Source organism: Arvicanthis niloticus, chromosome 5 (assembly GCF_011762505.2).
Source record: "Arvicanthis niloticus isolate mArvNil1 chromosome 5, mArvNil1.pat.X, whole genome shotgun sequence".
Lineage (NCBI taxonomy): Eukaryota > Metazoa > Chordata > Mammalia > Rodentia > Muridae > Arvicanthis > Arvicanthis niloticus.
In genome coordinates, this window is record NC_047662.1 from 40,616,478 (window position 1) to 40,629,370 (window position 12,893).

The window sequence follows — 12,893 nt, forward strand, 5'->3', positions numbered from 1 at the left end:
ATGTTTGAGTATCACGAAAGGTTTATAATTGCATATATGCTATCTGGTAGTACTAATATAATGGAATGAGTGAAATAATCCATATAACTCAACCAGAGTCATGGACACAAGGTGATCACTACTCAAGCACTTCTAAAACCTTTGGAAAGAAAAGAAGAGAAACAAAAAGAAAAGAAACGAAAAAAAAAAAAAAAAACAAAAAAAAAAAAGAAAAAAAAGAAAAAAAGAAAGAAACAGAATCTGCCTGGCTTTGAACTTGCAAATTCTAGGGTTAAGGCATGAAAATACAGTGCAAGTAAATTCAGGCCAAGTAAGCAATCCTTTATATATCTATTCACTTAATTATACATTTAACAGCTTTACCTATAATTATTTCAAAGGGCAAGATCACAGATACAAACAATACTATTTCTTTTCATAGATTCAGGAGATACAAAACAATTATGATCTTCATAGTTCCAACAAAATACTTAAATTTTGAAGAAGCTTTTTGTAGTGGATCTGAATGAAAAGGGCCCCCAAAGACTCATAAGGAGAAGCACTATTGGAGGTGTGACCTTATTGGAGGAAGTGTGTCACTGGTGTGGGCTTTGAGGTCTCAGTTGCTCAAGCCAGGCCCAGTGTCTCATTCTTTCTTCTTGCTGCCTGCTGATCCAGATAACAGCACCATGTTTGCCTGTACACAGACATGCATCCAGTGGTGACACTAAAGGACTAAATCTCATCCATACCCAATTAAATGTTTTCTTTATAACAGTTACAATTGTCATGGCATCCCTTCATAGCAATGAATCCTAAGACACTTTTCTTGAAAACTGTATTTATAACCTATATAATAATAATAATATTCATGAAGACACTGAAAACAGGAATCTTTCCTTTTTTATAGTTAAATTTTAATTATAGGAGCCTTGGATTTTTTTATGTGACCTTCATGTCAAATTTTGTGCTCAGTATTAACTGAATTAATGTCAATTTCTTTATGAATGAACCACAAGACTCATAAATTAAGATGAAAAAATGTGCATTCATATTATTTATTATACAGCATAATCTGTAAATCTGATACTAATGAGACTCAAGATTTAAATGGCCGAGGAATGTGTTTAGTGAGTTACTGCCAATCAATGCCTCCATTCCAGGGTAAATGTAATCTTGGATGGCAGCACACCTATTATTACAAATGCCTAACTAAGTCCAGTGCTTCATTATTTCAAAATGTCACTCACAATTTATAGAGTGACACACAAACATCTTTCTACCATATACATGGCTGTCTTTCCTTCAAAGTAAATAGCAACTGACTATATAGAAAAATTACAATCTGACCATCTTTTTGGAAGTAAAAGAAATCCAGTAAACATTAAAGGACTAAACTTGTGCCTGAAGATGTAGCTCATTTGGTATAGCACATGTGTAGCAGGTATTACGTTCTGGGTTTGATCTTGAGCACTATATAAAATCAGGCACAGTGATGGACACCTATAATCCAAAAATTGGGAGATAGAGGGAGAAGTAATGTAAGTTCTGGATCATCTTTGGTTTGCCTGAGACATATGGGACCCTGTCTCAGAGGGAGCCTGAAATACATGATACCCTGTCTCTATGGAAACCAGAGATACATTGGGGGGTTGGGGGGTCTGTCTAATAAAAAATAGGTGAGAACAAAAGTAGTCATAACTCTACATCTGTTATTGTAGGTACCTAATGTTTATATCACATAAAACAACTGTCTTTTCAAGTTAACTTATTTCATGAAAATTCTTCCATTCACATTGTTTAATCAACTAACAAACATTTATCGAGTACTGAATTTTTCCTAAGTATAAGGAGATGGAGTTATAAAGATCAGCCATATTGAAAAAACAAACAGACAAAAACCATAATTGGGCCCAGGTGGTGACACACAACTTTAATCCTAGTATTAAAGAGAGAAGCAGGCAGATCTCTGTGAGTTCTAGATCAGCTTGGTCTACACTGTGAGTTCCAGCAAAGGATACAAAAGGAAACCACATCTCAAAACAAGCAAACACTCAAACAAAACAGAACCAATTACTTCCCCATGCCAAACCAAAGCAACAAACAAACAAACAAACAAACACAAAAAAAAAAAAAAACCAACAACAAAAAAAAAAACAAACAAAAACTCTCTTAATTCAATGGAAGACAAGGCTAAAGAAACCAAAACGCACTAGTACAGTCTTGTATTAATACTGTCTACAGTTTCACATTTGCAATAACGAAAGAGTACTCTACTGAAGAAACACTGGATACCTTGCAATTTTATCATTGCTTAGAATTACTTTTTCCTTTTGCTGTTCTACAGAAAAATTTAAAAATTAAAAAACTTAAAGCATAGGTTTACAAAAATCCAAAAGCTTAGCACTTCAAATTAACATATGCTAATATCTGCTTTATACTTTTATTAAAGAATTATTTTCATAATCCAGAAATTTCTTAATTGATCTAGTATTAATGACTAAGGGATTGTTAAGAGCTACCAGCTAGATGACCCTGGGTAAATTAACTTAACTTTGACCTTTAGTTTTCTCATTTAAACATAATCATCCCAACCCAAGTTGAACTGTCTTATATTTGACCCTCCATATCCATGATCTACATAGCTTTTGGTTGGATTGCAACAGCTAGAGCCACAGTTCTCAACCTTCCTAATGCTGTGACCCTTTATTATATCCCTCATGATGTGATGACCCTCAGCCATAAAATTATTTTGTTCGTAAGTGTAATTTTGCTACTGTTATGAATCATAATGTAAATATCTATGTTTTACAATGAATTTAGGTCACCACTGTGAAAGGGTTGTTCGACTCCCAAATGGATTACAACCTGTAGATTTGAGAACTGCTGACCTAGAGATACCATGAAGAGACCATAGTAATGAAGGAAAATGAAGCTATTCATTTATGTACTCTATATTAAATACCAAACTTGGCAGTATCTCTATCAAAATCAGTCCTCAGCTCCTCAGGTCAGTACCTTCTACTATGCCTGTACAAAATGGAATGATAAATGTTGCAGAATACTTCATTACTCTGTGAACCCAGAGATTGTGTTATTTACTGAAAAAAACAAAAACAAAAACAAAGAACCCCAACTGTTTCTACTTGTGGTGTGGCTCAGGCCTTAGCACAAACCTTTAATCCCAAAGGATGAAGATAAAGTTAGCTTGTAAAAGGACACACCCATGTCTGAAAGTGATTATCTAATTGAGTACCAGAAAAAGTGACTAATCAGAGAAAGATTTGACAGAATAAGATACACCAACTCAGGAGAAGAGAAGGGAAAGGGAAGAGAGTAGAACAGAGAGAGAAAGAGGACAGAGGCAGTTGTTCTGGACATTGGATAGAGAGAGGTTGCAGACAGAGAACAAGCTAGACATAGGTAAAGACAGTATGAGCAAAGGAAATGAGAAGGAGCCAGAAATTCAGAACAGATTGCTAGAGTTAGTTTGGGGCCAAGTAGAGCAAAAAGTTAGAGAGAGAAATCAGATTGAATCAGTAAGCTTGGATAGGATTTTGAGCCAGAACAGCTAAGTTGAACCAGTCAGCCAGAGTTCAGAAAGAACTAGAAAGGATAAGAATATTCAGCAGTAAGTCTCAGAGGCTGGAAACCTTCTAGGCCTAGATAAGATCATACAGTGGCTAGAAGCTTCTAGAACTAGGCCTAGGTTAGAAGACAGAGGCAGTAAGCCTCTGAAATGAGAAGACAATAGGAGAATAAAAATACTTTTACAGGTAAACTGTATATAGTTGCTGAGTGGTGATAGCGCACGACTTTAATCCCAGCACTTGTGGGGCAAAGGCAGGTGGATCTCCAGGTACGAGGCCAGCCTGGTCTACAGAATGAGTTCCAGGATAGGCAGGGCTACGCAGAGAAACCCTGTCTTAAAAAACCAAACCAACAACAGCAACAAAACTCTATATAGGAAGCAGAAATTCCTGAGCTAAATCTGCAAACTAGCCACTAAATTATTTTCTTGCAAAATGAACTGTTCAGCACTTTAAATTTAGTAAAATATAAACAATCCATAAATTTAAATAAATATTTAGAAGTTGGAGTTGTAGCAAGAAAAGACCAAAGAGTCAAGTGGCTGGCATTAAGGGACTTTGGCAAATCCATCTTTACCTTCCTTACCTATCCGTCATGAAACAATCACTCATCACTATTGGCAGATCACCTCATCAACCTCCTAAGGAAATTCCACTTCACCTCTTGTCTTACCTCATCCTTTATGTCTTCCTGTTGTTGAGCTGAGAAAATCTCCATCGCAGCCATGAGTCGCATCATTAACTCATCCACTGTTGTATTACCTAATGAGACATAAGAGATTCCAAGCTCTATAAAGAATTTCATATAACTTTAAGTTATTAAAATTGTTAAAAATGAAAAACCATTTTTAGTACAGAATTAACAGCATTAAAACTTATAGACAGGAAAGCTAGTATTTAAAGTACTTTCAATGAAATGTTTCATATGTTCAATAAGTAACAGTAGCAGTTGAAATTTTAGTAAAATTAAATTTGGAGCAACTTCAATTAAGAATTTTTAGCACCAGAAAGAAAATTGTCCAAGTCATGAGGTTCAAAAGTCCTTTCAATTTATAAAAACAATAGTGTTAATAACACTGGCAACAGCTACCAATTGTTTACATGTCTGTGATTATGTTAAATTACTTTATGCTTTCATCTCATCTGATCTTCTTCCTTGAAGAAGTAATTATACTTTAGATTTTCAAGAGAAGGAAAAAAATATCTTTAAAGGGCTCAAGAAACCCACCCAACAAAGATAAGACAGTAATCACAGGGCTGAGACTTGAAACCAGGTGAGGCTAATTCAGGAGCCACCATTCCTCTGATGCCTAGCTCTTCATGCACCTGACTCTAGCATCCCACTCCTGCCAATGTGGAGCTGGAGACTGACATGCTAGATAACCACTTTACCACTAAGCTACCTAAAAACTACACCCTACCTCTGCCAGATATTTTCTATATTTGGAATCATTGCTAAAATTTCTCTGGCAAAACAAACAGAAATTCAATGTTTGAAAATCTATTTCCCTCAATGAATATTTTCCCTTTAAGTTTTCAAATGAGTAACTATGATCTTTATACAGAGGAGTTTAAAGATGCTTGATTTTTCCTTAACCTTATTTTACTCCCTAAATTAAAAAAAATGGCAATGTGCATAAATAACATCTCCTAAATGCATATGATTTTGCTTTGGATGGCTTATAAAAGAGGGAGCTCTCTTTCCTTTCAAATCTACAGGAAGAGATATTCTCCAGGGCCTGTGATGTTGTCATGCCACATTAATGAAATGACATAAGGATGATAAAGAGCAAGCATCCCTGATGGTGTTTTAGAGCACAGGACACAGCTAATATGATTTTTCAATGACCTTTCTCCAAATTTCCCTCTGTTGACTGTTGGCAGCATGGGGTTGGGGAGCACCGGTGGTATGCAACAAACCAAATGATCCAGTTTGTTCTCAGTACTACTATTCTCTCAATAAGTTATGGGTCACACATTATCTGGGCACTAAGAAAACAGAATTGGCCTTGTACTAAGAGTTGAAATAAAAATTGTGCTACTCACAAGGTATTTAATCTAGTTTCTAGAAACTGTCTAGCTCATAATAAAGTCTCCACGAGTATGTGTTTAATAAGAATGAGGAGCTAGAACGACGGCTCAGTGGTTAAAAGCATGTGATGGTTTGAACAGATATGGCCTCCATAGAAACAGTGTTTGAATGCTTAGCCTATGGGGAATAATACTATTAGGAGGTGTGGCCTTGTTAGAGTAGGGGTGGCCTTGTTAGAAGAAGTGTGTCACTGTAGGGGCGGAGATTTCAGATCTCTTAGTTCAAGGTATACCCAGTGTGGCACAGTCTCCTTCTGCTTCCTGGGGGTCAAGATGTAGAACTCTCAGCTTCTCCAGCACTACGTCTGCCTGCATGCTGTCATGCTTTCTGCCATGATGGTAATGGACTAAACCTCTGAAACTGTAAGCCATTCCAATTAAATGTTTTCCTTTATAGGAGTTGCAGTGGTCATGATATCTCTTCACAGCAATAAAACCCTAAGATAGAGCTGTTCTCTCAGGTTGGATTTTCAGAACCCACAAGGGAGCTAACCATCTATAACTACAGGTTCATTGGACTCTGCCACCTTTTTCCAGTCTCTGAGGACACCAGGGACACATGTGATGCACAAATGTATGTGCAGGCAAACACTCATACACATGGAATAAAAGTGAATATTTTAAAAAAAAAAAGAATGAAAATGAGTAGATTGTAGCTAAGAATGAGTAGATTGTAGCTAAGAATCAACTTTCTTGTTCTCAAAAAAAAAAAAAAAAAAAAAGGTGATACTCCTCTGTAAGGGTCTTTGAAGTAGCAGAGATAAATGTTATCATATGCCTGGTACACAATACAATTATTGGTAGTTATTACTAATAGATATGACAGATGGCAAAAGAAGGTTCTGAACACTCTGTAGATACTGTTCTTGGGTAAGACTCTGAATTTCCACATCTCATTTGTAAACAGCAGCTACTACAAGTCTGAGTATGAGAAGAAAACTTTATGGCATGTGCTCTGGATGAGAACCGTGTGCACAAGCTCATGAGTTTGAATATTTGGTCCCCATTGGTGATGCTGCAGAGGGAGGCAATAGAACGTTTAGGGTATAGAGCCTTGATGAAGGAATTATGTAACAGAGGGCATGCTTTGAGAGTTTACAACCTTGACTCACTTCCAGTTTGTTTTGTTTCATGTGTTGCAAAAATATGATTAGCCAGCTTGCTACTCTGAATGCCTACTGCCATGTTTTCCTCAACATTATGGACTTCAATTCTGGAAGTATAGGACAAAATGTAAAAATTATAAATGGGAAAATACTATAGTTATATGAATGCTAACAGGGAGGAGCCACTGCTAAACTGAGCTTGTAAGTACTTCATACCTGAGTCCTCAATGGTCAGAGACAGAAAAAGGAACCAGTTAATGTAGTTTAGGGAAAATTGACAAAATACAGTGTCAGTTTCCAAACTTGGCCTCAGGACCTTTTTGGAGTCTTAAAAACCATTAGAATTTTCAAAATAACCTTAGTTTATGTGGTTTATAGCTATTCTGCTGCTGTAATATAATACCATGACCAAAGTAACTTGAGTTTATTTTGGCTTATGGTTCCAGACGGATAGAGGCCATTATGGCAGGAAGGCATGGCATGGTGACAGGGGTGGGAAGACATGGCACAGAGGCAGAGAAGGAAGCTGGCTGGTCACATTTAATCATACAAGAAGCAAAGAGAAAATTAGAGTAGAGAGAGGCTATGCATCTTCAAAGCCTGCCCTCAGTGATGTACTTCCTCCAGCAAGGCCACAATTCCTAAAGGTTCTACAGCCTCCTCAAGCAGTTATCACCAACTGTACACCAAATTCAAATACCTGAACCTTTAAAGGGACTTTCTCATTCAAACCATCACAGACGCCAACACTTACTTTATTAGAAACTCCTTCCCTCCCCGCCTTTCTCTGTCTCTACTACCCTCAACTCCCCTCCCCATGCCCTGAATAAACTCTATTCTATACCATATAGTCATGTGGTTGGTCCCTCAGGAAGAAGGAATGCCCCAGCATGGGCCCACAGCATGGAGAATTTAAAAGACCCTCCTTCCCCCACATGATATCATGCCTCCAGCAAAAATAACTCTGGTCTCTTATCTTTTTATAAAACACAACAGTTAATATCACTGTTAATGTCATCAAAAATTATTTATACTGTTAGTCTTCCAGTGGAGGATATAAATTTTTTTTATTAAAAACTTAAACTTTATCATTGGCAACAAATAATGCTGGTTCTTTTACTTGAAAGTGACAGAATTATTTTTGTTTTGTAGCAAATATTTCCCAAATGCTCAGTCTATAGAAGCATAATTTGTCAGGCTGTAAAACTGACTTCAGGGAAGGCAAGGAGAAGCAACTAGTGTAGCTCATGAAACCCCACAGGAGCTTCTTTGAGACAACTAGGATATACTCGTTAGCATCTCCTAACAAAAGGGCTAAAATTTAAAACAAAAAAACCCCAAAAGAACCAAAAACCTGTTTGGCTCTTTAAGGACCCTCTTAAATGGCCTTTTCCTTTTGCAACTGTGAGTGGCAGTGGTGGATATTACTAATCCCTGACAACTGTGTCAAGAGGCTTGACTTCCCGCTAAGATGACAATTGTTTTAGGAACCATTGCTCTGAACCACTCCTGTAAATGTTAACACAGTGAAAAGGGCAAAACACAAGTAAACTACAAAAACAATGCAAAGTGAAACAAAACCTAAAATAATTGTGGTCCTGCAGATTTCCTGAAACAGAGCTTCTGGAGTCCATGGCCTAGCTTTGTAGGACACAAGGTATTACAATGTTGCCTATGATGAGAAAAACAGCAGAAAGAATGTCTTTACTTTCTCCTAACCCCATGGGAATCTGATCCCTCAGCTAGTCTTTTAAAAGACTGCCTAGGAAACCATGTTCTGCAAAGTTATAGAGAAAACAAAATACCTGAGCTTTTGTTTTGTGTAGGCTTTAAAGGCACTGGAATGCACAAATCCCCTCCCCCATTACACTTAAATGGGGCCAAAATAAAAATACCCCAGACTCAAGCTTCAGCTTGAAAACTTTTTCCTGGCGGCACGGAGTGGGCGAACTAATTTTATGTAAGCTTTCCCATGAACACAGCAATGCTTTACTGTAGCTTTTGGATGCATTACTAACAACAAAAAAACCATTCGTTCATTCTTCTTCTTCTTCTTTTTTTTAAAGAAAGAATGTAAAGTATGGTTAAATTTCCAGGAAAATGTAAATGATGGTTAAATCCACAAGAATCCCACAGCTTTTTGCCTCAGGGGTGTATCTCAGGCAGAAGTCACACAAATAAGGAGGAACAACTGACACGTGAAAAATTCAATTTGCAATGTATAGACACTGGATTTTCTAGATAATTAAAGATAAGCAATTCTTTCAACTAATCAATATTATAGCTATAAATCAACAGAAATAAATGTCACATCCGACAAATGATTATAATCTAACTGCTAGTTTTAGGGAATTAACTATTTCTGAATATAACTTCACTGTCCTACGTCTGAAGGACTATGCGATTTTATTGGGTTATTAGTGCAGACATGTAACACCATACTCATTTTTCATAGTACATATGCTTTAAAAGATGTTCTTTAGGATGTTTTATATTTTAAATGGAAAAACGGTAAGGTTATCAATAACATTTTATTTCTGTCATGGTATATACTTTACCTTGTATCACATTTAACACTTCATTAGATGATCGCTTTCCCATGATAATCAGGAAAAGTGGAAATTGATCTGTCTTTTGAGTCCGAATGGTTTGTGCAATCACGCTGCCAAAGTGTCTATTGCACATTGTCAGAAATCTAAAATAAAGCAAAATCCAAAATAAGTTTCAAACAAATTTATTAGTAGATCTGAGATGGCATTACTAATTATGTAAAGATCAGATAGCCTAACTTACATCGGTATGGAAAATTTTACTAGGTTGAGTTTTCAACTAAATCTTTAGTGGTTATCATATAGAAAAGAAGGAGCATACCCTAAATGTTGTCAAGGGCTGACAACACAGGATTCTTCTTATGTCTCAAATGTTATAAGATGTACTACTTTTAAAACTATGAGAAAACAAAAAATTTCCAGGAGAGAATTCCTTCACTAGGATAAATAATAGAGTGTGGTACAAAGAAAGCTGACTGGCATCATTCTAAAAATAAATTTAGCAACATTTCCCTAAGTCCTTAGAATCAAGAACTACATGGAAGCACTGTGTTTCCTCTAGAAGTAGTAGGTCTTCTAGTTTTGTATTTAGTATGGAATAAAAGCAATTCTAAGCTTTTGGCCAAAAAAGCTCAGAGATATTAGCATACTGAAGTCTAGCATTAGTATTCTTAACACGATCTGGAATAAATGAAAAAACTGATAAAGCTTTTCTCTTCTATTAGAGGACTGTTTGAAATTAGCATTTCTTTCAAGAGAAAAGGGTAGCTTATGATATGTTTTCAGATCTGATGGTAAAAAGTAAATGTCATAATAATAATGAATTATGAAAGACCAAATGCAAATATAGAATGCTTTAATAAGATCCAATTTAATAAAGTCTGTAAAAATAATGGACTTTTAATAACACAGGTCACAAAAGGCAAAACAGTGGAAATTCTGGAGACTAGCCACTGGTACTAGCTTATTAATTCTTAATTATGTTCATGAAAGGCAACTTAAATCGTGTGTTTTCTTATGCCTTATGATAATATTTTAGGTAACAACTCCTCTGAAATGTATGTTCTATCTGATGAGCAAAGTCCTGTCGTCACATGCATTAGAAGGTAAATCTATTTGAAAAGACAAATGGTATTAAAATGTCATGTGCTCAGATTCGCTTGATAACCAATTCAAAACAGAATCAAACCTCTTAATTTTTAAAGCCAATACATTTTCTGTCAATAGAAATTCATTTCAGAAATTTAGGCTGAATCTTTTGTAAAACCCATGCTGTGACTACAGAAAGTAGATCTTGTTAAGGGCAGCTAAACCTGTCAGCTAGAGTGTCAAGACACGTTAGCACCACTGCAGTACATTCACTGGGAGGCAGGTTCACATACACATTTAGTGCAGCAATAACCAGACCTCATGGCAATTTGAAATGACAAGGCCTTAAGAAATCCATTGTCGGCCATGAAATATCAGTGCCCCCATGAAAATTCAAATCTTCACATTCCATAACTATTATGGGATAAAAGGTTCTCAGAGAAGCTTAAGCTTCCATACCAAATTTCACACTCCTAAAGCTTTAACTCATCAACAGAGATGTGTAAATCAGGAGACTAGCAAGTTAGGGTCTCAGTTTTCTTTATATGTCTTACTAAGATATTTGAAGTTAGTCTTGACCCTGAGCTGATCATTGGTAACCTCTAAAATTAAAGATGTCAAAAAACAGTTGGAATGCTATTTCCTACAAAAGGGAGAAAAATAAGTCCTTGTTGCTTTCACACCAATGGATTGAGTGGATATCACATAGTAGATGCCCATCATAGCACTGGCCTCACTAGCTAAACAGGATGCCCTCTAACCCCTTAAAAGGAAAGAAAGGGGAAGGAAAGAAAGGAATATACAGTTGAAAGGGTAGAAAGAAGATTACAGGAGAGGGAAACATGAGGAGTGGAGCGGGAGGAAGGGAGAAGGACATGGAAAGGTAGGAAGAGAAGATTACATTAGCCAAAATTTTAGTTCAAAACCAGAAAGACAGACATGGAAAAAAAACCAACCTGTTTTTAACAGAAAACATATGTTTCTCATATTTGTAGTATTGTTCCCTTTGAACAGTTAAAAGTATTCCTGAATACCTGATGGATGGTGCAAAATTGTCAACCCAACTGCAACACACTCAGTATTTTTTCAGTCAGATTTCACAAAGGAATAAATAAACGTTTGCTACAACCATTAGATTCCAGCAATTCTGACCCCAAAGTGGGAAGTAACCATTTTACAACACCAGGGAATCTCTTATTTTCTCTTTGAACTGTAGAAGACCAGTGACCATAGACTTTGTTTGAAGAAGGAAATAAAAAATTATTGGGGGTGGCTCAGTGGGATAGAAAGGACACTTGCTGTGGAAGCATGAGCACCTCAGTACAGAGCCTCAGCATCCATGATAAAAAGAAACCAGCAGCCTTAGTACTAAGCAGCTGAAAAGCAGAGGATTGATTGCTGGAGCTTCCTGTCTTCCAGCCTAGATCTAGATTTAGTCACAACTGAATAACAAAAAGACTGATAGAACAGGATGCCAAGATCCTCTAGTCTACATGCACACAAATGTATACACACAATATCCTCTAGTCTACATGCACACAAATGTGTACACACAAGATCCTCTAGTCCACGTGTACATGGGCATCTACTGCACACAAATGTGTACACACATCTCCAAAATAAAATTTAAAAAAAAGACGACCAAATGATGAAAAAACTCCTTTCTTCTAATTTTTTGAAACAGGTTCTCAGGCAGGGCAGGCTGACCTCAAACTCCTCCTGATCCTTCTTCTTCCATCTTGCAAGTACTGGAATTACACATGTGTGACACCACAATTGCCTCAAGGAGGTCAAATTCTGTAAACCTACTGCTTACTTAGTATGGCAATAACTGTCTTTGATTTAAAAAACATGTTGCAATACTATCACTAAACGCTTCAATCTTATTGCCATGAGTTTAAAGATGATTCCAACATAAAGTGGAAAGAACATATTTTTAACACACCTACCCTTTTACAAGGAAGAAATGAAGGGGGATATAGAAGACATTCAAACTTGCTCTTTGGTAGGCCCTCAAAACTAGTACTTATGCTGTTACTCTTAAATGTTTAATGATATTTAGCATTGAAAAAAACTGTATGTATGTGTCTGTCTGCCTGTGTAAGTATGTAGGAGAGTGTGTGGCAGAGTATGCACGTGAAAATAAAAGGGAAACTTGCTGGAGTCAGTTCTAATCTACCTCATGGATCCTGGGGATGGAACTCAAGTCAGTAGGTATGATGTCAACTGCCTTTACCAACTGAACTATCTGCTATGTAACATTTTCATCACTGATTTTATGATTAAAATGGTACGTTCACACCAACACTAAAAATATTTTTGCACAACAAAACAGTAACTAAACAAAAGCAATGACTGGTTTTATTGTTAAAGAATAGAGCTGGGCAGATCGCTCAGTCAGTAAAGTTCTTGCCATACACTATAAGGATCTGAGTTCAGTCAATAAGTCCCATATAAAAATTCAGGTAGTGGCAGTACTTGAAATCCTA

General features: G+C 36.5%; 1 protein-coding gene across 1 annotated transcript in view; it reads right to left on the bottom strand.

Annotated features, from left to right (window-relative positions):
- The window catches only part of Faf1 (Fas associated factor 1), a 294,340-nt gene that overhangs the window by 66,178 nt on the left and 215,269 nt on the right, over positions 1–12,893 (bottom strand). The window contains exons 14-15 of the mRNA XM_076935184.1: positions 9,325–9,461; positions 4,243–4,331 (exon numbers count right to left, since the gene is read on the bottom strand). Coding sequence (XP_076791299.1) covers positions 4,243–4,331; positions 9,325–9,461 — 226 coding nt within the window. The remainder of the gene's footprint in view (positions 1–4,242; positions 4,332–9,324; positions 9,462–12,893) is intronic.